This window comes from Vipera berus (assembly GCF_964194415.1).
Source record: "Vipera berus genome assembly, chromosome: 3".
Taxonomy (NCBI): Eukaryota; Metazoa; Chordata; class Lepidosauria; order Squamata; family Viperidae; genus Vipera; species Vipera berus.
The window spans coordinates 134,691,869-134,716,055 of record NC_138204.1 but is presented as its reverse complement, the minus strand read 5'-3'; the positions used below and the strand labels follow the sequence as shown (position 1 = coordinate 134,716,055).

The 24,187-nt window shown below is 37.8% G+C and overlaps 1 protein-coding gene across 2 annotated transcripts in view; it reads left to right on the top strand.

Annotated features, from left to right (window-relative positions):
* Nucleotides 1–24,187, top strand: part of CDH12 (cadherin 12) — a gene marked incomplete at its 3' end in the record, with an annotated part of 162,084 nt that overhangs the window by 60,373 nt on the left and 77,524 nt on the right. For both annotated transcript variants that reach the window (XM_081325119.1, XM_081325118.1), the window contains exon 2: nt 1,759–2,053. In XM_081325119.1, the coding sequence (XP_081181245.1) occupies nt 1,759–2,053 (295 nt within the window). The remainder of the gene's footprint in view (nt 1–1,758; nt 2,054–24,187) is intronic.

The window sequence follows — 24,187 nt, the reverse complement described above, 5'->3', positions numbered from 1 at the left end:
TACGCAAATCATTGAACAGACTGTGCATGGGTACAAGAAGATCCAGAGACATTCTGAATGAATGGGGCTACCTGGCCTTTGTGATTGACATGCAGACATCCACACATATGTATACCTGCCCTTTGTCTCCTGATCGGTGTACACTTGAAGGCCTCATGGCTGTGCGACAGAACACAATTAATATTTAGCAATTTAATTTCTGGGCAAGATTTGTTTAACTTGTACATATTTTAAACTTTTATTTTATGAACAGAACAGAACAGAACAGAACAGAGCAGAGCAGAGCAGAGTAGAGTAGAGTAGAGTAGAGTAGAGTAGAGTAGAGTAGAGTAGAGTAGAGTAGAAACTTTATTTGGTCATGTGTGATTAGTCACACAAGAACTTTGTCTTTGGTGCAGAAGCTCTAATGCTGTATGGTATGTCTTATTTTAATTGTGAGGCTCCTGATATGAATAAATAAATAAACATAATAAAAAAGTTTTAAGTGTAAGAAAATATAGGAGGGTTGCAAATGAAATATAATTATGATTTCACTTGTGCACACTAAAATTCTGTGAATGAAATATGGTGATCACACAAAAAATCCCCTGAACTGAAAAAACCCTGCGCTGGAAGCAATCTCTGCTACCTAGTATGTAGCACTTTATCTTCATTGCCACTTACATACAAGGGAAAACAGATGAACAGAAATCCTGTGTGATGGATTTGACAGTCTCAATCCATATTTCTACAATCTTTGACAGATACTGAAACCTGGAAATATATTGGGCCATAATCCAGGGCTGCTGAAAAGCATTTAAACTGATATATCAAAAACTGAAAAAAGCGCTGAGACGACATTTACAGTTTAAATGATAAGGTTGATCAACTGCAAATCTACAGCAGAACATCAGTGTAAAACTCAGTAGCTTCCTGAGATAACACTGAAGTCACTGCCATTATCAACCAACCATTTTTACATGTAAAAATTACAACCAAAAGCCTTACATCAGAGCAGGAATGACAACAAATATACATAAGTTAAAGGTCACTATTTTATCATTACCAGAATATTGAAATTATGAAAGGAAGCCCAGATTTAAAAACCTTCTTTGGTATAAAATTAAGAGCAGTCTGGAGTGTTAAGAATGCTTATAAATCAATGCAGGAAGTATAGTTGTGCTTATGCATATTAGAAGTGTTCTCCTGACACCTCATGAATTTCCTATTCAAGGAAATGTATGAGACTGAAATCAAATAATGGAAATGTTACTAATTTGAATGTCCTGTACGTGCATATACAATGTCATTAACTCGAAACTAAATCCATGTATTTCTTCCTCTTCATGAAATACGAACAAAAGAAATATATTCTTATTGATGTTTCCAAAATTACTGCATTTTTGCCTTGCAAAGTCATGTTAATAAATATATAAATTATACACATTTAAATACTAGTATTCTGATGTTTTGCAAACTGTGAGCCAACAATACACTTGTCATCCAAATACCCATGTCTTTAAAAGCAATGTAAAGAGAGAGAGAAAGAAAGACAGAGAGAGAGAGAGAGAGAGGGAGAGAGGGAGAGAGGAGAGAGAGAGAGAGAGAGAGAGAGAGAGAGAGAGAGAGAGAGAGAGAGAGAGAGAGAGAGAGAGAGAGAGAGAGAGAGAGAGAGAGAGAGAGATCTTTGTGATTTAATAATTTAGTTAAAAATTGCTATTCTTCCATCCAGGAATTGTTCTATTAATTATTTTGCCCTTTTCTTTTTCTGCTGTTAAGCTTCATTCTGACTTGGACAAGGGAGTGGGAAGTGTTAAGTATACATTATCAGGAGATGGAGCTGGTACAGTATTTACCATTGATGAAACTACAGGGGACATTCATGCCATAAAGAGCCTTGATCGTGAAGAGAAGCCTTTCTATACCCTACGTGCTCAAGCAGTAGACATTGAAACGAGGAAGCCATTGGAGCCTGAATCAGAGTTCATCATCAAAGTGCAGGACATTAATGATAATGAACCAAAATTCCTTGATGGGCCTTACATTGCCAGTGTCCCTGAAATGTCACCAGTAGGTGAGTAATATTTAAAACAATTCTCATCCTCAGACATGAACTTTGAAAGTTCATTCCACCTCTCTTCATTTTTTTTCTTTTCCTTTTCTTTTTTTTAAATACATGATACAAATTAAAATGCTGGTGCTTGGACAATGGTAGGTGCTATTGAGGTACCTGCTTAATCACTTGCTTCTAGAATAAGGAAGAGTACTACTGATTTTACTTTGCATAAATACTCTGTTTTTCTGACCTGTCATTTCCATATAAATGATTACTGAGTTCATTATGGTGGTGGTAGCTAGCTTTTTATGTATAGTTGCATGCAAAAATGTAGGTACCTAGCTAAATTGTATATTACCATGAATGAAGAGAAGTTGAAGAATGAAGAGAAGCAGGCCTTTTTTCTCATAGAATGCTCAGAAGGGCATTCCGGCACCTTTTTTTTTTTTTTGCAAAAAAGAAAAAAAAGCTCCCTCTATTGGTTTTCGAAAGCCTATTGCAGGGATAGGCAATCTTGGCTCTTTTTTATGACTCATGGACTTCAACTCCCAGAAATCCTGAGCCAGCCATGCTGAGGGGAAAGAGAGAGGTTTCCAAGCTGAGCCATGCTGGCTCAGGAATTCTGGGAGTTGAAGTCCTTGAGTCATAAAAGAGCCAAGGTTGCCTACCCTGCACTAGAGGAGGACATTAAAATTATTTACAAGGTTACTTCTTTAGGAACTAAACTTTTAGAATCTAAAACAGCTAATTCAAAAAAGCCAACAGGAAAGAACCTCACATTTTTCATCTGTTTCTGTCTTTTGCAAAATAAAATAACCTATTTCCTATGTTAACATTTCTGCAATGAAATCAATAAAGGTAACATGAAAGAAATGAGAAACATTTTTCTCAATGTAATATGCCTAATTTAGCTGAGGCTAGAAAAAAAATAGTATCTTTTATAAATACTCTTGAAAACTATTTTGAATCTATAACCATCTATTGCAACTAAACCACTTTAAATTAAGAAATTATTAAGAATGAAATATTCTTAATTTGGACTTTACTTTTACTGTTTGGACTGTTGTGTGTTTTGAAAAATAGATTATTTGGAATCTAGTTATGTTGCACTTCAGTCTTTAAATAATTAACCTAGTATATACATAACGATATATGATGTTTTCCATGGTGAGCTTAACATCAATAACAACATTTATTAAAAAGGTTAAAATAATTTCTGGTGGTATTATCTGTACACTAAAATTTTGTTTAGTCACAATCTTTCACTTTTCACATTCTGGACAAGCAGTGGTCATTAATCCTAGCAAAAGATGTTACATATGTGCATAAGCGTAGTCAGTAGCATATGTCTTTTAAAAAATATCAAACATTCAAAGAAACAAAAATAAGTCCAAAATATCTGTATTACATCCAGAAATGCCAACTTTGCAACCAATATTTCTCATCCATAACTATGGCACCCTAAGGATACCTGCATACATGCAAATGCTTCTCTGGGATCAGTAACACAGGAGGGATTGATTTTTCCTTCCAGTAACAGATCTCTGGGAAATACTAAACATGGCCTTGAGAATTCCAATGTTTGTTACAAATTTTTCTGGATGTGGTTGGAAAGAGGCCTAGAAATGCCAGCACAAATACATCACACTTGCTGAACGTGCCCACACAACTAATTACAATCTTCAATTACATGTGATACATCTAAAATGAGATGGGCTGTCTCAACTACAACTTGCAAACCATTCCGTTTTGCAGCAAAACAATCCAGAACAAGCTGATCAGCAGAGCTCAGAGAGGACTCATTAACACAATTTTTGGGAAGGAAAGAAACATAAGGACAGTTTAACATCTTCCAGTTGATGTTATGTTATGTAACATCTTCTGGGAGTTGAAGTCCACGAGTCATAAAAGAGCCAAGGTTGCCGACGCCTGGCCTATTGGCTTTCAAAGCCAATAGGAATTGCTGCTGAGCGTGCCAAAAGACCTGGCCAGCAAATGTTGCCCAGGCAAGTTGTCTGCAGCAAAGGCAGGAACTTTGCACCTCTCCCTGCTGCCAAACTACACCATCTCAACTAGGTAAGTAAGATATTATTTGCAAATAGGATGGCAATAAACAATTTAGGCTTTTCAATCTTTTCAGAAATTGTACCACTTTTAGAACATGACAATATTCAAGTACCACCAGTGCTTAACAAGGTGTCAAAAACCTGATGACTATAAAAGGGGGGTATTTTGGGTTTTATTGGTTAGATTCATTTATTGTGATAGAAATGGCTATTTTATAATATTATAGAAAAGCAAAAAGTTGAAGCTCAATGTTAATGCTTCCTTCTACTCCTATAATAGAGGAAGTCTGAAGTCAGTGCCTTTTCTTTTTTCCTTCTCCCCCTCACTTTTTCCTTTTTCTCTCACCCTTCACTCGCAAAAGCCCTCCCCCACTCAATCACACTTTGCTCACAAAAGCCTCCAGTCACTCTCACTCCTCCGTCTCTTTCAAAGGCACCTCGTTCAGTCTCTCCCCCACTCACTCCATCTCTTTCAAAGGCCTCTTGCTCACTCACTCATTTACTCCCCCATTGCTTCCAAATGTCATTTGCTCATTCACTCACTCACTTACTGCCCCGTCACTTCCAAATGCCATTTGCTTGTTCACACACTCACTTACTGCCCCAACGCTTCCAAACGCCATTTGCTCATTCACTCACTCACTTACTGCCCCATCGCTTCCAAACGCTTCCAAACGCCACTTGCTTGCTCACTCACTTACTGCATTTGGAAGTGATGGGGCAGTAAGTGAATGAGTGCCGGTGCCAGAGGCCATCAGCTGTTTGGTGCCAGAGACCACTGCCACGAGGAACACATCTCTGGATCAGGGTTTTGAGCAGCTCTGGATGGGGACTCAGCACGGGCCACAGAGTGGCAACTACGGGGAGCGGAATCCTCACTGCATGTGGCTCCAAGCTGCAGGGGTGGTGGTGCAAAGGATGGGCAGCGACATCATAGCAAGATGCCAGCATCATTCCCAGTGACAGCACCTCTGAGTTCCGGCACCTTTTTTTTTTTAGAAAAAAAGCACTGAAGAGCCTTGGTGGAGCAGTGGGCTAACGCCTCCTTAAGTAACACCAGCTGCCTGCAATTAGTGCAGGTTCGAGTCCCACCAGGCTCAAGGTTGACTCAGCCTTCCATCCTTCCGAGGTAGGTAAAATGAGGACCCAGATTGTTGGGGGCAATTAAGCTGACTTTGTAATAATGCCGCTTGGGGGTGTGTGTGAAAGCCCTAATAAGCAGGCATATACATAGAATGAAGGCTACTGCTAAGCTTGTAAGCCGCCCTGAGTCTTCAGAGAAGGGCGGGATATAAATGGAATTAAAATTAAAAAATAAAAATAAAAAAATAATCCGAGAGATCAGAAGTTTTTACCCCTGTGAAATTGTCTTCATTGAGCTATTTATTCACCCAATGAATCAGTTATCTTATTAATAAATTTAAAGAAGAAAAAAGTAATACTGCAGCAATTTGTCTTCTAAACATATTTAGTCCTGTCTTCTGAATTTATATACAACTGTGCAAAATTAGTAAATATGCATCACATTTGGAGAAAAAAAATGTGTTTCACTTTGTACCATACCAAGGTTATATCAAATTCTGTTTGTAGGAAAATATTGAACGTACAATTTCATCATCAACTCATTGGCAGTTAATTGGCCGTTCTGTTTTGCAGAATTGACTGGTTTTTGGGCCATTGTAGCAGTTTTTTCATGGTTATCTGGTGGCTTTAAAAATCCCATATAACTTCTATTTCTTAGCAATGCTCTTCATAACTGAAATTACTAGCTGAAAATGTTTGGAAAAGTTTTTGTGGCATTTCCGTCTTTCTAAGGATGAATTTTATTTATTTTCAAATATTCGGATGGTTGCTAAAAGTCTATTGTTTTGAAGTTAGCCAGAATAACAATTCTAATCATCAGGATTTTACCTAGATTTTATAAGCAACTGTATATCTAATATTATTGTAGAAATGTGAGCGTGCACATTTAGCACAAACAAATCATACTGAACCCAGAAGCTGCAAGATAAATAGGGAGGCATTTAGGTAGCTACATTCTAAAGGTGTCCTAACTTTGGATAAACTTTAATTTAATGATAGCATTTTAAATGTACACCAACTTTATTTTGATTAACATTTGGCCATCAAAGATATCATAGAATAATGGCCTGGCCTAAATAAAAATAAAGGGTTAGATACAAAAAGTGTTAAAAGTTGCCAATATTCACAGTCCACTGCTACTGTCCCAGTTTGTAGTAAACAACATTAAGGTCGCATGGCCCATCTAGCATGAGACTTTACCACAAGTCTTCTTTTATTCATAGACACAAATATCTCAGCATGGAATCTTAATTTTTTCACTTCCCAAACTTCTGGATTAGTTTTCTTTTTAACCATCAAATGCAGTGTCTAATTAGACTTGACAGCAGGTGATCTGTAATCAAATATATCGCCATGTTTTAAAAACTAATGAAAGCTGGGAGGGGAATGACTGAAATTGGAACAAGAGGGAGGGGGTGTGCCATTTTCCTTGGTGTTTGATAACAATTTTAGCCTGTTGTTCATTAAAAGTAATTGTGATTTCATCTGCATTGCTTATGTTTGTCAAAGGGTCCTCTGGGTTTATGTTATTTTTGATGGGCAAATTATTAAGATGAAAACCTAAATCATTACATTAGGTCTATTGATTATACTTAGATAAAATGACATACCAATTTATTGTAGTTTCCCTTTCTCTTCTGAAGAATATTACTACAACTAATACAGTTACTACTAATAAAAATAGAATTTGGCAAGTACAAGCCAAATTCATTGCATTCCAGTCTTAGCTTAACATTTTAAGTTAATCACCAAGATTTTCTGACCCACAGACACATTTATTTTCCCAGTGTAAGATTTTGCTCTTTAGCATTTAGATTGTTTAAGGTTTCAAAAATAATTGCATCCTTTGTAGTGTACTAGAAGCAGAAATAAATACTTTTGTCAACTATCTATTACTATTTGACACAGTCAAGAAAGAAGAGTGCCTTTATTAGAAATCTCAGACCAGGAGAAGGCAAACTGGTGCTTAAAAGATTTGTTAGAATAGTCTGGGGTGTCAAATTGCCAGCCCATGGGCTGGACGCATCATCCAGAAGCTGCGCCCACCCCATTGCCGGCAAACTCTCCTGATACGTTGCGTGATGTCATGTGATATCACGAGTTTGACATGTCTGGAACAGAATGTCCATATAGTATTTCCTTTAATTTAGTAATGCTGACAGAGGCTGATGGGATTTGAAATATAAAGTATCAGCAGGGTACAAGGTACAAGATTAACTCCTTCTGGTCTTTTACATTTCCTGCTTGGCACTGTATCATAACTACATTTAAAGAGATTTCAAAAAGTTGTGAAGTTCTATCTCAGCCTTAAACAAACAAACAAACAAAAAACTTTAGTCTGTCAATACTACCAAAAATTACAATTATATCAATGGGATGTGCAAGTAATTATAAATGCAAGCATTTTGAGGAAACGACACAAACTTTGCACATGTATTTGCCTCTTTTCAGTCAATAGTTTCTCAACATTCTTTTCAATCAGTAGTTTCATGGAAGATGGTTTATCCTCTGTGGAGTTACAGTGGCTTCTATGGAGAGTTTTAGGGTCCTTTCCTATATTTCTAGAAAGTGTGTAAGAGATTTTTAAGATCATTCACTATTTATTTATGGAAAATATGTAAACTCAATATCTTGTTTTAGATATTGTACTCAAGGAAATTTGTTCTCTTAATCAATGTACCCAGTCTTGCTGAGTTCAACCACAATGCTTGTGAGATGATTTTGGGTCAGTGGGTCATATTCCTTTCCCACTCTCTCTCTCTCTCTCTCTCTCTCTCTCTCTCTCTCTCTCTCTCTCTCTCTCTCTCTCTCTCTCTCTCTCTCTCTCTCTCTCTCTCTCTCATAATAAATAATTTAATCTATAACTTATTTATGATGGTCCTGCCAAACAATCCATCAGGAAACAAGGGTCTAACAACAGTCCAGGGTTCAGTCAGAGACACATTAGACCTATTGGCAGATCTGGATCTGATAAGTCTTTGGGTGAAAGCATTACCTGAGAGGCCCTAAGTGATGTTTTGAGTTCTAAGGGAAGAAAAATCTACTAAAAATGTTATAATTATCTCACGGTGGAGGTGTTGTTAAATTTGAATTTGATGAACTTTCCTTAATCCTTAATCCTGCTTGAACCACATGGAACTTGAATGAAAATATTTCTCATCAATGAGGGTGAATATACATGTGTGAGGATAATGTTGCAGGATCCAATCTGGGTCAGTCCCTGGGACAAGAGGTTTAGTCTTCTGAACCTTCAGATTCATGCTGGAGTCCAACTTCAGGGATGGGCTGAGGATGGGCTCCAGCATAAGCCAAAAGCTCACAAGACTCAACTTCTGGATCTGCTGAATGGTCCAGATTGGATCCTGAAAGCATTCCTGTTTTATGTACCATGTTCATTTAGGTATCATTTCCTTTTGCATCCTGAACGTTTCCACATGCTTCTTATTTGTAGTGTACACAGATTATTTTCTCCCTTGATGTTACTGAAATGTTATAAGATCTAATAGACTATATAGCTTGGAGAAAGACAGTATATGTATAACAGCTTCAGCACAAAGTGTTGTGCTGCAGAGTGAAGGCATTAAAACTAAATCATCACAACTATAGCTACTCTTCTCTCAGATGATCCATCAGAGGCTTAGAGTCCATCGCAAAACATTTTTCACAAATGATGACAATTAAGAACCCACATATAAGGCCATTTCTTTTTTTACCGATCTATACATGCATAAAGATTTTTAACTCCTACTCTCAGGTAGGTTTAATCACATGCAAATATGGTCAACATTGCAGTTCTTTCAGACAAAAGTTTCCAAGCTCAATTACTCTGTGATACCTTCCATGGAAGACCGATAAACTATCAGTTGATTCTGCATCGCTGAATTAAACTACCTTTCTAAACAAAAAGGGTAGTCCTCAGCTTATAGCCACAACTGAGCCCAAACTTTCCACTGCTGAGACACTTGTTAAATGAGTTGTCTCTTATTTTACAGGGGTTTTTTTGGCCATAGTTGGTTTAGCAATGGTTTGGATGCTCCTGAACTATTTAAAGAGACATTTGCCCTTCCGTATCTTATTTTTTATAAATACTGTAGCTAAAAATGATCTACTGAGCAAATGTTAAGGTTATGTTTAGCATTTGTATATATTACAGTAGTGGCTAAAATTGTGGAAACCTTTTGGGAAAAGTGTACAGTAGAAATGCCACCTTTGGTTAAGTTTCCACCAATTTTTCTTCTAATTTCTTTATAACTGTAGCTTTGTTCACTTAATAATACTATTTTGAATCACTTTCTGGGCAACCAGTCAACACTTAGCACCATTACTTTAATTTTATTATGTTTTACAAGCTCACTAAATGAAAGAACACACATACAAACACACACACAAAAACCCCAACCAACCTGATTGTGATCACATAATATGCTAACAAATGTCCTCCTCTCAGCTTCAATAACTGAATCCTACTGTGATCCTATTGGCTCATTGCCAAAACAAGCTGACACCTGATTGGCTTCCTAAACACTCATGCTCATTGGCTACAATCAGATGAAGGAAAGCTACCTGATATCAACCTAAGCAAGTTGTGCTTCCGTTTTCTGGTTATTTGGCTATAACTTTTCATAGAATACAGTGCAGATAATTGAACGAACTTTGTTGCATTACATTCTTGATTAAATTATCTTTCCATTGATATATAATGTTATGGTAAAGGTAAAGGTTCCCCCGCACATGTGTGCTAGTCGTTTCCGACTCTAGGGCCCGGTGCTCATCTCCGTTTCAAAGCCGAAGAGCCAGCGCTTGTCTGAGGACGTCTCCGTGGTCATGTGGCCGGCATGACTAGATGCCAAAGGCGCACAGAACGCTGTTACCTCCCCACCATAGTGGTCCCTATTTTTCTACTTGCATTTTTACGTGCTTTCGAACTGCTAGGTTGGCAGAAGCTGGGACGAGTAACAGGCGCTCACTCTGTTACGCGGCACTCGGGATTAGACCTGCCAAACTGCCGACCTTCTGATCTACAAGCTCAGCTCCTAACCCACTGAGCCACCGCGTCCCTAATTTTATGGTACTACTCCCCCCCAAAAAAGTGGTGTTATTAACCATCAAACCTCAAAAATACACTTTTCCTAAAGGTTTTGCACAATTTTGGCCACTACTGTAAGTTATATTACATGGGGATGCTGCAATGGTCCTAAGTGTGAATAACTGCCATAAGTCATTTTTTTCAGTGCTGTCAAAGTCTACCTATACTTATAATAAAATAAGTCTAACGGCATGAATTTTAAAGCAATTTAAGCAACCCATGTTGAGAATTATTAACATCTAAGTATCTACTCAGATTTTAGAATCCTTGGCTCTTCTTAGCCACCCAATTACTTGTAAACATTAACTATATTTTATTTAAAAAGTGCTTCTGCTTACTGGCTGAGTGGTTATAAGCATCGTTTTCCCCTTCCAGCTGCTGAGCTATTTTCCTCCTCTTTCACAAGGATCTATTTATATTTCTCACATCAAAAAATAGGCAAAGGATGCTGCCTTCATCCAGGCGGTCTTGTTTTATGACTAGCAATAATAACCCAGTCATTCAACTGTCATAAAGACATTTGAGGTAATGAGACCAAGCTGAGATTTAAATAGATTATAATGGATATTTAGCACATTTCCTGGCTGTTTTGTTTTTTAAATGCTTTGTTTTCCTGTATTCCTTCCCTGTGAATAGAGTATATTACTTCTATAGTAAATGAGAAGAATGCAGTGTCCTGGCTGTGCAACAGGGCTGGTTGATTTCTAAGACCAAATGCAGAAGGATTGCAGGAATCCATCTAGAAATCATTAGCCTCGGAGAAAAAAAGAAAGAAAGAATGAGTGGGAGAAACAGCTATTAGAAGAAAATCAAGGATGCTAAGCAAACATGAATTAGTAAACCAAACTTGATTAATGATTTTAATTCCAGATATAGAAATATTGGTGAAGGAGATAATACAAAATCTGATAAAGGGTCCCTAATTTGCTCATTATAGAACTGATGAATGAACAGAAATAAAGAGACTTGGAGAAGGACAAATATGTCTAAGGTCAAGATCAGATTTTTCTAGATTGTACAACAACAACAACAACAACAACAACAACAACAACAATAATAATAATAATAATTCAGTTTGATTCACAGTCTGGGACTGGTAAAAACTTAACAGTTCAAGTCCTGACCAAGGACCTATGAGCCATTAAGATAGTATATTATTATTATTATTATTATTATTATTATTATTATTATTATTATTATTATTATTATTATTATTATTATTATTATTATTATTGTTATTATTGTTATTATTGTTATTATTGTTATTGTTGTTATTGATCATCGCACAGTCAGCCAGATGTTCAGACTGGATTTGGAATTTTTGTCCAGCTATTGAGTCCTTACCAAGGACCTGGGATAGGCAGATGTGGATGTTTGATGGTATTATAGATATTGTCGCAGGATGGAAGCAGTTCCTAGTAAGGCCGCCTTTTGCAATTGACTAATGGCGAATTTGTCAATGCCAATGGTGTTCAAGTGGTGCTCCAGTTGCTTTGGGATTGCACCCAAGGCCCCTATTACTATTGGTACTACCCTTGCTTGCCTTTGCCACAGTCTTTCTATTTCTATTTGTAGGTCTTTGTATTTTGTTATCTTCTCCAGTTCTTTTTCGTCTATTCTGCTGTCTCCAGGCACTGCCACGTCCACTATCCAAACTTTTTTGTCTTTCTTATCAACAATTTTTAAGTCCAGGATATTATGTTGCAGGTGCTTGTCTGTTTGAATTCTGAAGTCCCAGAGCAGTTTAACTGTATCATTTTCTATGACTTTCTCTGTTTTATGATCCCACCAGTTTTTGCCTTCAGGCAAATGATATTTCTTGCAGATCTTTCAATGTACCATTGTTGCTACTTTGTCATGCCGCTGCTTATAGTCAGTCTGTGTGATCTACTTGCAGCAGCTTACCAGGTGGTCCACTGTTTCTTCAGCTTCTTTGCATAGGCAGCACTTATTGTCTGTTGCTGTTTTCTCAATTCTGGCTTTTTATGCATTTGTCCCTAAGACTTGGTCTTGTGCACCCAGAATTAGTCCATTAGTTGGTTTGTTTATTGCAGTGAGTTGATGCTTATATTTGATATTGCAGTATTTGTATCTTTTAACACTTGTGCTAGCTGTTTCTTTGGAACAAGCTTCAAGGCAGGCAGCTTATTCTGATGTTTTTGTTCTGTTCTAGAAACTAAGCTATTCTTTGTTTCAATTATTTTACTTCTTTAGAGGACATTGTTTTTCCTGAGGCAGAGGGGAGGGTGCCTGGTTTCCAAATGAAAACAATTGCATATCTCTGTTGGATTCCTCTACTGTCAACTCTCCCTGATTTTCCCTAACATGTCGTCCATGCAGTTACTGGAATTAAGTTGTTATTGGAAAAGAAGGAGTAAGAAATAACTACATTGTTCAAAAAGTAATTAAACTGACTAATGACTAAGTTCAAACTTTCAGGCTCAAAAAATGTAATGCTTGCTAGGCATTAAAAACTGTTTTGATCATGACTATATATTTTAAAGTTATTATAAATAGCCTATACATTTCAGCAGAAAATACAAACCTAAACAAGGAAATTCATGCATATCCAGAGATAATGGGGTTTTTATTTCCTCTTTTGAAATCTGTTCTTTATAATACCAGTGGAACCTGAAAAGCATACTTGAGCTCTTGCAAAATGGCTGCTGGATTTGTCTTATTGGAGATGCTAGCTTCATATAATTCTTGTGCTTTTGAAGAAGCCTATTGCCCAGTGTCAAGCCTTCTCTTCAAAAGAAATAGCAAAAAGATACCTGGTAAATGTATTTTCCAATATATGATCCGATGAAAGATAGTGAGGAAAGTGTAGCTTGAATTAACCAACTTTCTTGTTCCTGCTTTGGTTCAGTAGCTTCAGAATCAACCTTTTTCCCTGGTGATTTCTACACCGCAGTCCCTCATGGCTACAAGCCAACCAGACAGTTGTCAGCAGATGCTCTGTCATAACTCTCACATGTAGTGATCAAAAAAATCCTCTGTTCACAAGTTCTTAGTCCTCAACCAATAATAATCACAGAGCATAATCCAGTGAGACAAAACGCCTTGCTGCTCAAATAATAAATGATCTTGCTGCTCATCCAGCTGCTGCTGCTTAGACAGCAGAAGGAACATTCTCTCCTACATGGTTTTTTTTTAAAAAAACATCCTTACCCAGTCAAGTTGAAAAAAATATGTTTATGATGATAAGATGGTAAATCTTGGCCATCTGGTGCTAGAAAAATATTGTAATAAGAGATCTGGAGAGAAGGTGATTTGTTTATTGCAAGGAACCTCTAATTATCAGGATCACATGATGCTAGTATCAGGAAAATGCATGCTAAAATATCTTTTATTAGAGGAAAATCTGTAATAATGAAATTTGGGGAAATAATTTAAGAATTCGTGCTTTGAAGTGCAATAAATTTAAGATTACTAAGTAACAAGATCTAAGTTTGTTCCCTAACTTATAATTTTTTTTGCAGAAACTGTATTTAGGCTCACTGTGAATTGTCTGTTATATATTTTGTAGTGAGGAATTTTATTTCATTTATTTATTTACTTGAGTCTTGCCTTTATTATTATTTTTTTATAAATAACTTGGGGCACCAATAAAAGAGAATACTTATAGCTCAGAATTGAAGTAATGGGTCCCTGGTGTTCCTCTCTCTCTCTCTCTCTCTCTCTCTCTCTCTCTCTCTCTCTCTCTCTCTCTCTCTCTCTCTCTCTCTCTCAGAAGTCTCATTATCTAAACTAGATAACTTCATCACTGCTAGTAGAATCATCTAACACTGATAATGTTACACCCCCCCCCATTGGGTAATGAAATGTCTCCAAGAAAACAACCAAGCTCAAAGAGCCCCAAGGACCCCAAACTCAGGACAGTTAGCACATCCAATACACTTTCATCCTCCTATTGTCCTCACAACAGCAACAACCCTATGAGGTGGGTTGGGCTGAGAGAGACAGTGACAGCTAAGGTCATACAGTTGTTTTTTATGGCTAAGGATTAAGAATTAGACGGGCATTTTGAAAAGTGGCCTATTTATTTGTACATTGACTTAGAGAAAATGGGGATGAAATGGTTTATTTTATGGTGAGTTCAACTAATACAACTGGCAATAAGGTAGATGGCGTGATTCAGTCCTCTATTTCAAAAACAACACTTAGCCATTTAGTTGCTCAAGCATTATATTTAATCTGAACATTATTAAATCAAAGATGGTCAGGGTAAATCAGATGTGGGCCTAATGAGTTGAGAGTGAAAACGTTCTACGTAGCATAGTCAAAATGGTAGGGTGGAAAAGTTTGTAAGTCAACTACCACTTCGTCAAGTCTAATTTCCTTAATTTTCACACTTCTGTCAAAATAAATCCTTACAATAGAATGTAGTCAATTTACCATTTACAATATATTTCCAGAGTTTAGAGCAGGGGTGTCAAACTCAATTTCATTGAGGGCCGCATCAGCATTGCGGTTGCCCTCGGGGGGCTGTGTGGGTATGGCCAGGGTGGGCGTGGCCTACTGGTTGGGCGTGGGTAGAGTGTGTATGGCCTACTGGGTGGGCGTGGCCAGCTCTACATCGTTCGCATCAAGGGTGCCTATGGGGGCCTGGGCAGGAGTGGGACAGATCTGGGGGTCTCTGGCAGAAGGAGGGTCTCTGGGCCAGGGCCAAGGCAGTGGGGGCTGTTCCCTCACTGTTTCCAGGATGGCTTCGCGGGCCACATGAAACCACTTCGCGGGCCGAATCCGGCCCCCGGGCCTTGTGTTTGACATGTCTGGTTTAGAGAATATCAGTTATTGGCCTCTAAATTTATCTATATAAAATATTATGTTACTGACTAACCACATCCCATAAACCATGAATTGTAGACTGCTAAGTGCTCAACAATGTAGCTGTTAATGAAGATACAAACTGGCACCAAAAGCAGAAGGTGCATGAAATTTGTGATAGATAGTTATAGGTGAGATAAATGTATTCAGTTTATTGGTTCATGAGTTGTTCAAGTTTAAGTATACTGTAATTCATAAACTCGATATGATGGTGGACTTTATGTTTTATGCTGTACTTCCCCTGTAATCAAGAGGAGCATTACTGATTCATAATATCTGAGACTCTGTCAAGTATCCTGTTACAGTGTCTTATGCCACTGGTATAAATCTTTACCCCATCCTTGCTGTAACCTTATTAGACTTTATTCATCATCATACCTGGATTTTTATAATAGTTTTGAAGTATGCATTGTGTATTGAACTACTTCTAGAGAAATAAATATACTCTGCTATGTATTCTGAACCATTTTTTCCCCTTGCCAGATCACCCCTTCCCATCTGAAACTTTTAAAATTAAATTACTGTTTTTGGAAAACTACTTTGGTCTGACTCCCCCCCCCCTTTTTTTTGTACATGCAGAAATATACTTGTCAGTAGTGTGGATGAAAAATCTTTATTTGGAAAGTCACTTCATGAAGAAGTTGAGCTCAATTCTTTATTTCAGTGACTTTATTATCATATATACTCTTTTTTAAATTTCATTGTGAGAAAAACGGGCCATTTGTTTTGTGACTTTGACAGTAGAGCTGAGAGCACTTGGTCCAACACAAAATAGTTTGAGCTGTGCTAAAACCTATTGAAAACAGATATTGATTTTTCTGTCTTCCCTTGGCTATGTACCAAAATTGTGATGATGACCTTGTCATGCTGCATTGCCATTGTGGCATAGCATTACTACAATATACTGGACTTGATTGACAGATGTAGGTCAATCTTTCCTAGCCAATGTCACATGAGCAGTATTGGCTGTCAAACCTTGATGAAATGGGCAAGGAGAGGTTACTGTCAGTAATCTGAAAGGCAGGCAATATAATTGACTGTGTAACCTGCAGCCTTTCAGTTGGAAAAGGAATTATCAGATAAAAGAGGAAGTACCACTTTGTCCATCTCCTGAGTTCCTTATGACAGAGGCCAGTGGCCCAGTGTTTAAGCCCTGAAACTTTTGCTTTCATCAAGTCCCAAGGAATCTAGACTATAATATATTCAGATGTTTTGGAGTGAGAGCAGGTCTACCCTGCTTCCACTCATCTAACCTTATGCAAACCAGTTACTATAATAAATCTTTCTGAGCAATCTAGACATACCGGGAAATGCATCAGACAAACTTGCCAAAGGGATGATGATGGGAATCTGACTAGACAGAAAAAGAATAGGACAATTATGCCTGACAATTTAGAGAGAATTATAAACATGGCAAGGTAACTGGGACAAATTTCATCAGAGGCTGTTCTTCATTAGTGTGGAACAAGGCACTCATTTTCCATGGCTTTCTCCTGCTACAAGGAGCCATCACTAGCTCTAAGACTTTTTCTTTCCAAATCCCTAACCTGTTTGCTTGAATAAGAATTTTCCAAAAGGAAAGAATTAACAACTGCCATGCTTTACACACTTAGAACAACAGTGAACGTAAGCACACAGGAAAGGGAAACCAATAGAAGAGCTGTATTTTCTCTGGGAATTCTTTCCCATCTCTAAGAGCTATTTTTACTTTTTTTTTATATTATTATTATTATTATTATTATTATTATTATTATTATTATTATTATTATTATTATTATTATTATTATTATTATTATTATTATTATTATTATTATTATTATTATTATTATTATTATTAGAACTTATATACCGCCCTTCTCCCGTAGGACCCAGGGTGGTTCACAAGGCAATTAAAACAACATTACAATACAAAAAGTTAATAACAATTAAAATAGATTAAATTATCCTTGATTAAAAGTCTAAAACCCCTATAACTCTGATTAAAAAACCCAATTACAATAAGTTAAAAATTAAAAATTCTCAGTCCTGGCCGGAAAGCTCAAAGAGGTCCCGACGGAACGAACGAAAATCAGGGGCAGTCCTGAGCTCTACGGGTAACTGGTTCCAAAGGGCAGGTGCATCCACAGAGAAGGCCCTCCCCCTGGGTGTTGCCTGCCAGCAATCCTTTGCCAGTGGCAACCTGAGAAGGCCCTCCCTGTGGGAGCGCACAGGACGAAGGGAACTTGATGCCGGCAGCAGGTGTTCCCTCAGATATCCCAGACCCAAGCCATTTAGGGCTTTATAGGTCATCACCAGCACCTTGAATCTCACCCGGAGGGCAACTGGAAGCCAATGCAGCTCACGGAACAGAGGTGTTACATGGGAGTATCAGGAAGCCCCAATCATAACTCGTGCGGCTGCATTCTGCACCAGCTGAAGCCTCCGATTATGTTTTCAATATCTACCTTAATTTGGGTTTAAAGAATATTTCTGAATACACATTCATAAGACTGAATAACATTTCTTGATTTAGGGTCACAAATCATTAATATAAAATTATTACAGACTTCAAAGGAGTAAGAAATACTACAAACTGGATGCTGTCCAAACTCCCTGGGTAAAAACTGTTTTCTTCTTAACATTGCAATTTATGCTTTATTTGAAATTATCATGTTTCTCCTTTCCTAGCACAGGAGGGGGGAAAATGATAGTGATAGAGGAAAACTAATGTAGATCCTAAAACCAGAAACAAAATTAGAGGGTTAGGACACTGAGCTTGTCGATCAGAAGGTAGGCAGTTTGGTGGGTCGAATCCCGGGTGCTGCATAGCAGAGTGAGCGCCTGTTACTCGTCCCAGCTTCTGCCAACCTAGCAGTTCGAAAGCACGTAAAAATGCAAGTAGAAAAATAGGGACCACTACGGTGGGAACGTAACAGCGTTCCATGCGCCTTTGGCGTCCAGTCATGCCAGCCACATGACCACGGAGACTTCCTTGGACAAGCGCTGGCTCTTCGGCTTTGAAATGGAGATGAGCACCGGGCCCTAGAGTTGGAAACGACTAGCACACATGTGCGGGGGGACCTTTACCTTTACTTTTTATACCAGAAAACAAGGAATGTTTCTGTTGCTTGTTTCTTCTTTTTTTTATAACTACAAAACATGTTGGATTTCATCCCAGTTTTCAGAAGAAAGCAGCGATAGCACATGTTATAAATACCGATTTAAATGAATAATCTAATGTTTGAAAAATACTTTAACATTTTGGTTTGCTTTTAATTCATTTTTCTGTAAATGAACTGCTTTTGCATATCAGGTGCCTTGAACCTGGTGAGAAGAGCAAAGCAATTATCTCAAATATGGACTACAATATGGAATATGATAACCTAGTTGTTATATTACCTGCTTCCCCCCCTCTCTCTTTCACACTCTGTGATTATGTCTGACTAATTATCATATATGGTGTGCAATAAAGAAGAAATGCCTTAGTCTAATTCAATAGTCTTTTTTGCAACCCCAAGTTCTTGGAATGTCCCTCAACTTCTTCATGGTGAGACATATAAATAGCTGGGCTCCAGATTCCTTCATTCCAGCTTGTATAAGGAGCAAAGGGAGTTTGAGTGATGAAAAATACCATCACTGAGTCACAATGTGTGTGAATGTGTGTCTCAGTGTCTCATGCACATATGAAAGGATCAAAGCTTGCAGTGCATGCCATGATGCTGCTTTTCACAATGATAGCGGAAATGTCCTATAGTTGCCACTGAAGTTTTAAGTAGCCACTTGCTTGGTTATCTGTCAGGAAACAGAGCTGTCTCTGACTGAAAATGCATTGGATCTCTGTTAAGTGTGTGTGTGTGTGTGTGTGTGTGTGTGTGTGTGTGCAGGATTAAATCAACCCACGTATATGCTGCATGTTGTCTTCAGTTAGCATGCTGTACCAAGCTAACCAATTTAAAATGCATCATTGCCAATTTCTTTTCATGTTTTGGCATATTCTTCTGAATGATTGCTTTAAATGACGACTGGAAATGGGTCAGCCTTTTTCCCATATGAGTGATTCCTCCTGTTTCCATTCCTGACACTAAATTTCCTGTTTTCTCCCCTGAGCTCTTATACTTGCTGCAATATATTCAGTCTGACATATCTCATTCATTGAAGAAAGCTTCTATGGTATGAACTTAATGACTGTACAGACAGCCAGGAACTCAAATCACTTTTCTTCCTTTTGTCTTATAATAATGAGGGTGACAGGTATAAAAATGCATAATAAAATGTTTCTGCAACAAATAATATCAGAATCATTTTTAAAACTGTAATGTAATTTTTGAACTGCAAAGAGAAACCAGTTTCCGCTAAGAATTCTAACTCAGAATTTTGTTCTTCCTGTTTTGTTTTTTTAGATTAAAAAAAAAGCATTTAGATCTTCCATAGATGAATTTGTCAGTTTAAGTTTCTTCTGTTCTGATTTTCCTGTCTTCCTGTCTAAAGGTTATTACATCCTTTAAAGTACTTATTTTCCAAATAGGTTCATGTTTGTAGGCATATTGGCCTATTTTGTGCATAATTTGCATGCAAATTTCTCTCCCAAAATTGTTTGAACATTTTGGAATAATTTCCATTTGCATTTCTGTGTGGAATTGCTGCTAGTATACCCTGTTTGTATGGCTATATTATTCAGAGATTTGCATCACAGACTTTGGAGAAGTACAATGAGAAGTACTTTACATATTGATTTGATAAGTAAGAATTTCATAAATTCTTATCAAACAATTACCGTATTTTTTGGACCATAAGATGCACCTGACCATAAGACGCACCCAGTTTTTAGAGCAGGAAAACAAGAAAAAAAATATTCTGAACCAAATAGTACCGGTATACTAGGAAGGAAGGAGGAGAGAGAGAGAAGGAAGGAAGGAAGGAGGGAGGGAGGGAGGAAGCAAGAAAGAGAGAGATAGAGAGAAAGAAAGAAAGAAAGAAAGAAAGAAAGAAAGAAAGAAAGAAAGAAAGAAAGAAAGGAGAGAGAGAGAGAAAGAAGGAAGAAAGAAAGAAAGAAAGAAAGAAAGAAGGAAGGAAGAAAGGGAGGATGGAGGGAGCAAGGAAGAGGAGAGAGAGAAAGAAAGAAGGAAGGAAGGAAGGGAGAAGGAAGGAAGAAAGAGAAGGAAGGAAGAAAGGAGGGAGGGAGGGAGGAAGAAAGAGAGAAAGAGAGAAAGAAAGAAAGAGAGAGAGAAAGAAAGAAAGAAAGAAAGAAAGAAAGAAAGAAAGAAAGGAAGGAAGGAAGGAAGGAAGGAAGGAAGGAAGGAAGGAAGGAAGAAAGGAAGGAAGGAAGGAAGGTACCGGTAGTTTCTTTTCCCTGAATAGGTTTTCTAAGATGCCGAAGCAATTTCAAACAATTAGCAGTATTATCTTGCAAATGGGAAATCACTTCCAATAAACTTCGCAGAGAAACCTGCAGGAACAACTCCTCACGGCTTTGCTGGGGCAAGTCGCCTATGAGGTTTAGTTTAGCAAAAACTATTTCTTTAGCAGCGAGGTAAAAGAAAGAAAATGTGTGCGCGCAGGGAGGGGGAGGCAGTCAGAAGGCATGGCAGGCACGTCCGTATTTCCTCCCCTGCCGACCAATCACAGGGGCGGGGCGGAGAATTCCATGTCTTCATTCAATCACGTCTCTCCAATGGAGCTGATGGACTGCGTTGACTGAACGGGAGACAAGTGTTTTCGCTTACCTTCGGACCATAAGATGCACCTCGTTTTTCCAGCCACTTTTGGGAGGGGAAAAGTGCGTCTTATGATCCGAAAAATACGGTAGGTATGGGTATCAAATGTTAGGAAATATAAGTCTGTAATCTCAGTGTGGTATTAAAGTATACTGCAACAAAATGTTCCATGCTGAGTTTGAATAGATTAGCAAACACTATGTTTATCTAGTCAGCTTGATCAGACCAGAGTTCAATCTAGTCTAATGTATATTTGGACCCCATATAAGAAATGTTATTCTGATATCATTTAAATCCTTCAGATATTTCACAGCAGGATGAATCTACAAACTCACTTCATAGTTTATTTTAGGAAAATAAAGGAAAAATACTATGGAATATTCATGAATATTGAACCTTTTGTTTTCTTTTTTTTAATATTAACATCTGTGGGATTTTGTACATCAAAAAATTATAATGAGATTGAGTATAGCAGATACCACTGCTACCAGAATTAGTGGAATGCACCCAAAGTAAAAACAAATGTACACAATATTTTAACATTTATATGAGCCATTTCATAGATATATTACTGTATTTTCAACTGCCTTTCCTGATCATAGTTTAGAGTATTCAAAACATGAGTGATTTATTTATTCATTTAAAACATTTTTTAATGTTTAATTAAAACTTTGGGTGGCTCCCAGTGAAAGATTTAAAAACTTATAAAATATTTTTTTAAAACTGTAAAACAAAATGAGTTAAAAGGTAAAACATTAAAAGCAACAGAAAACTGTGCAAATCTGTGCTAATGTACCATCATCTAACTCAGGGGTGTCAAACTGCTGGCCCGTGGGCCGGATGTGTCATGCCGAAACTGCACCTACTCCAGCTCCGGCAATGGGGGGAAAGCTGCAATATGTCATGACATGTCACATGATGTTGTGAGTTTGACACCCCTGATCTAACTAAAAACCCAAATCTTTAAGGCCTTATGGAAAGTGAAAAGGAGGGAGGCTTGAGAAACTTCAGGGAGCAAAATGTTCCATACGGCAGGGACTGCCATGCAAAAAACACTCTTCTTAGCTCCCATTACATTGCAATATTTGAGAGTATGCCTACCCTATCTGATTTGGCAGGAGGGTAGATCTCTTTAAGGAAAGGTAGTCCTGCAGTTAGTCTGGCCCTTTGCGACATAAGGCTTTAAAAATGATGACCAGCACCTTGGATTTTACCTGGAAAGAAACTAGAAGCCAATAGAGCTCATGCAACAGAGATGTTACATGGGCAAACCTTGGGCTCTCTATTATTGTGCACATTTCCACATTATGGACCAATTGAAGTTTCCAGGTGGTCTTCAAGTGCAGCCCCATGTGGCATGCATTGCAGAAATCTAGAGGGGAGGTGATCAAGGCATGAGTCACTCCATAATTTAGAGGAAAATTATATTCATTTTCCTTGAAATTGAGTTGTGAACATTTAAAAAATGAAATTATTGCACTAGTATAGAAATGTTTGGAAATCAGATTGTGATGTTAATGCAAAGAGCAGCCAGTGGGAGTTGTAGAAATCCATGGGTTCTGCTCAGGATAACACAGTTCAAATGCTAGCATAGAACAATTGGTTGTGTTAGGTTTCAAAGACGAAAACAGAAAATGATGAAATAATGCATCCTAATGAAGCAGAGTATGAAATAGTGAAGGAGAATATAGACACTACATTAGCTTAAGCCATGATATGTCAGCATGATTGTCCTGTGGCAATATAATATTTCAGTATGTTTCATTTCTCTCTATTTCTTGTAATAATCTGCTTCTGTTAGTTGTCATGTAAATTCCAAGATGAAATAATGCTTGGCTCTGTTATGAATAGTTCATTGAATAAAAGCACTAGAGTAGGAGATACAGTACAATAAATTAATCCTTTAATTCTGCCTGCCTTAGCTTTCAGACCTGGGAATTAGAATGATATCTCCTTTTGAATTCCTTCTAAATAACATTTTTTTTTAAAAAAAATGTAGCCATTTCTAATTAGATGCACCAAGAGAACTGCCAACCAACAATTTTGTGTCCAGCTAAGTTATATGCATGTGGAAGAAAAGTACCTATAGGCTCTTCTGATGCTTTCTTGTTTATTTACTTAAAAAAAAATCCCCACCAGAAATTAAAAGGGCTAAGAGGGCAATCCCAGTCAAAGAGTCCATTTTCACTTTTATTTTTCATAAGAGTAATTTAAAATCATATTTAATTCCTGGCATTCCAATTTTCTGAAATATTCACCTATTTTGTGAACATGATGCTATTCTCTGACAGTCTTTAGGCATGATTAAAATATCTAGTTACTCTTCACATATATATTTAGTGTGTTCATGGAAAATATCTGAATAGTATATCAAAGATCCTCACCCAACAAATGGAATGCATATGTAGGTAGGTAGAAAGGCAGGCATGTATGCATGTGTTTCTATAATTTTATTAAAGATTAGAATATTAACACTGAAAACTAATACAAACTAAAAGAATTTCTTGTCTATAAACAAATCCATAAAGTCTCAACCTTTCAGTCCTGATGTCAGGTGATGAAGAAAAGTAACTAGTTAAAAATATTGCTGATAGTTAATTAGAACTGTAGCCCATAAAAGAAAGCAGAGATAGTCCTTGAATTGCAATCATAATTGGGACTGGAATTTTCATTGTTAAGCACTGTGGTCATAATGCACAATATTCCTTAATGCATTACTTTATGATGGCAATCCCTGCAGCCTCTTCTGCCATCATTAGGGAACAATCATGATCACTGAGCAAGCACCTCCTTGCAACTTCCTGCCACCTTCCAACAACTAAACTCAATAGGTAAGCCTGAAGGAAGTTGCAAGTCCCAAGCAGCTTGCAAGCAGGCTGGCAGACAGGTAACACTCTGCTGCTGGATGGGGGAGGGAATGAGGGAGTCTGTGAGTAGCAAGAGATGTGCAAGCATGGTGGGGTTTGGAGAGGTTACTGTTGAAAGGGAGGGTGCTCAAGGGTATGTGAATGATGGTGTGTGTGAGAGAGTGGTCAAGGAGGGTGGGAAAGGGTGTGCAAGTGGTGGGGAAGGTACAGGCATGATTGCGGTGAGGCTCACAATGGGTGCATGTGTGGCAAGGAAGGCATAGTAGCACATCTGGGCTTGAGGTGGCTGCTGCCAGGTAGGAGAGAGTGTGTGAGTAGCTGGGAGGGTGTGTGAGGCTGTGCAGGTGACTGTCAAGTTGCAGCACAAGCACAAAACATCTGGGGAGGGGAAATGTGAAGGGGACAATTACTCAAGCAACATTGTGAACTTCCTTGCCATCTTTCTCATTGACTTTGTGTATGGGAAGCTGACGGGGTAGGGCCCAAACTGTGATCGTGTGACTGTGGGACACTGCAATTATCATAAG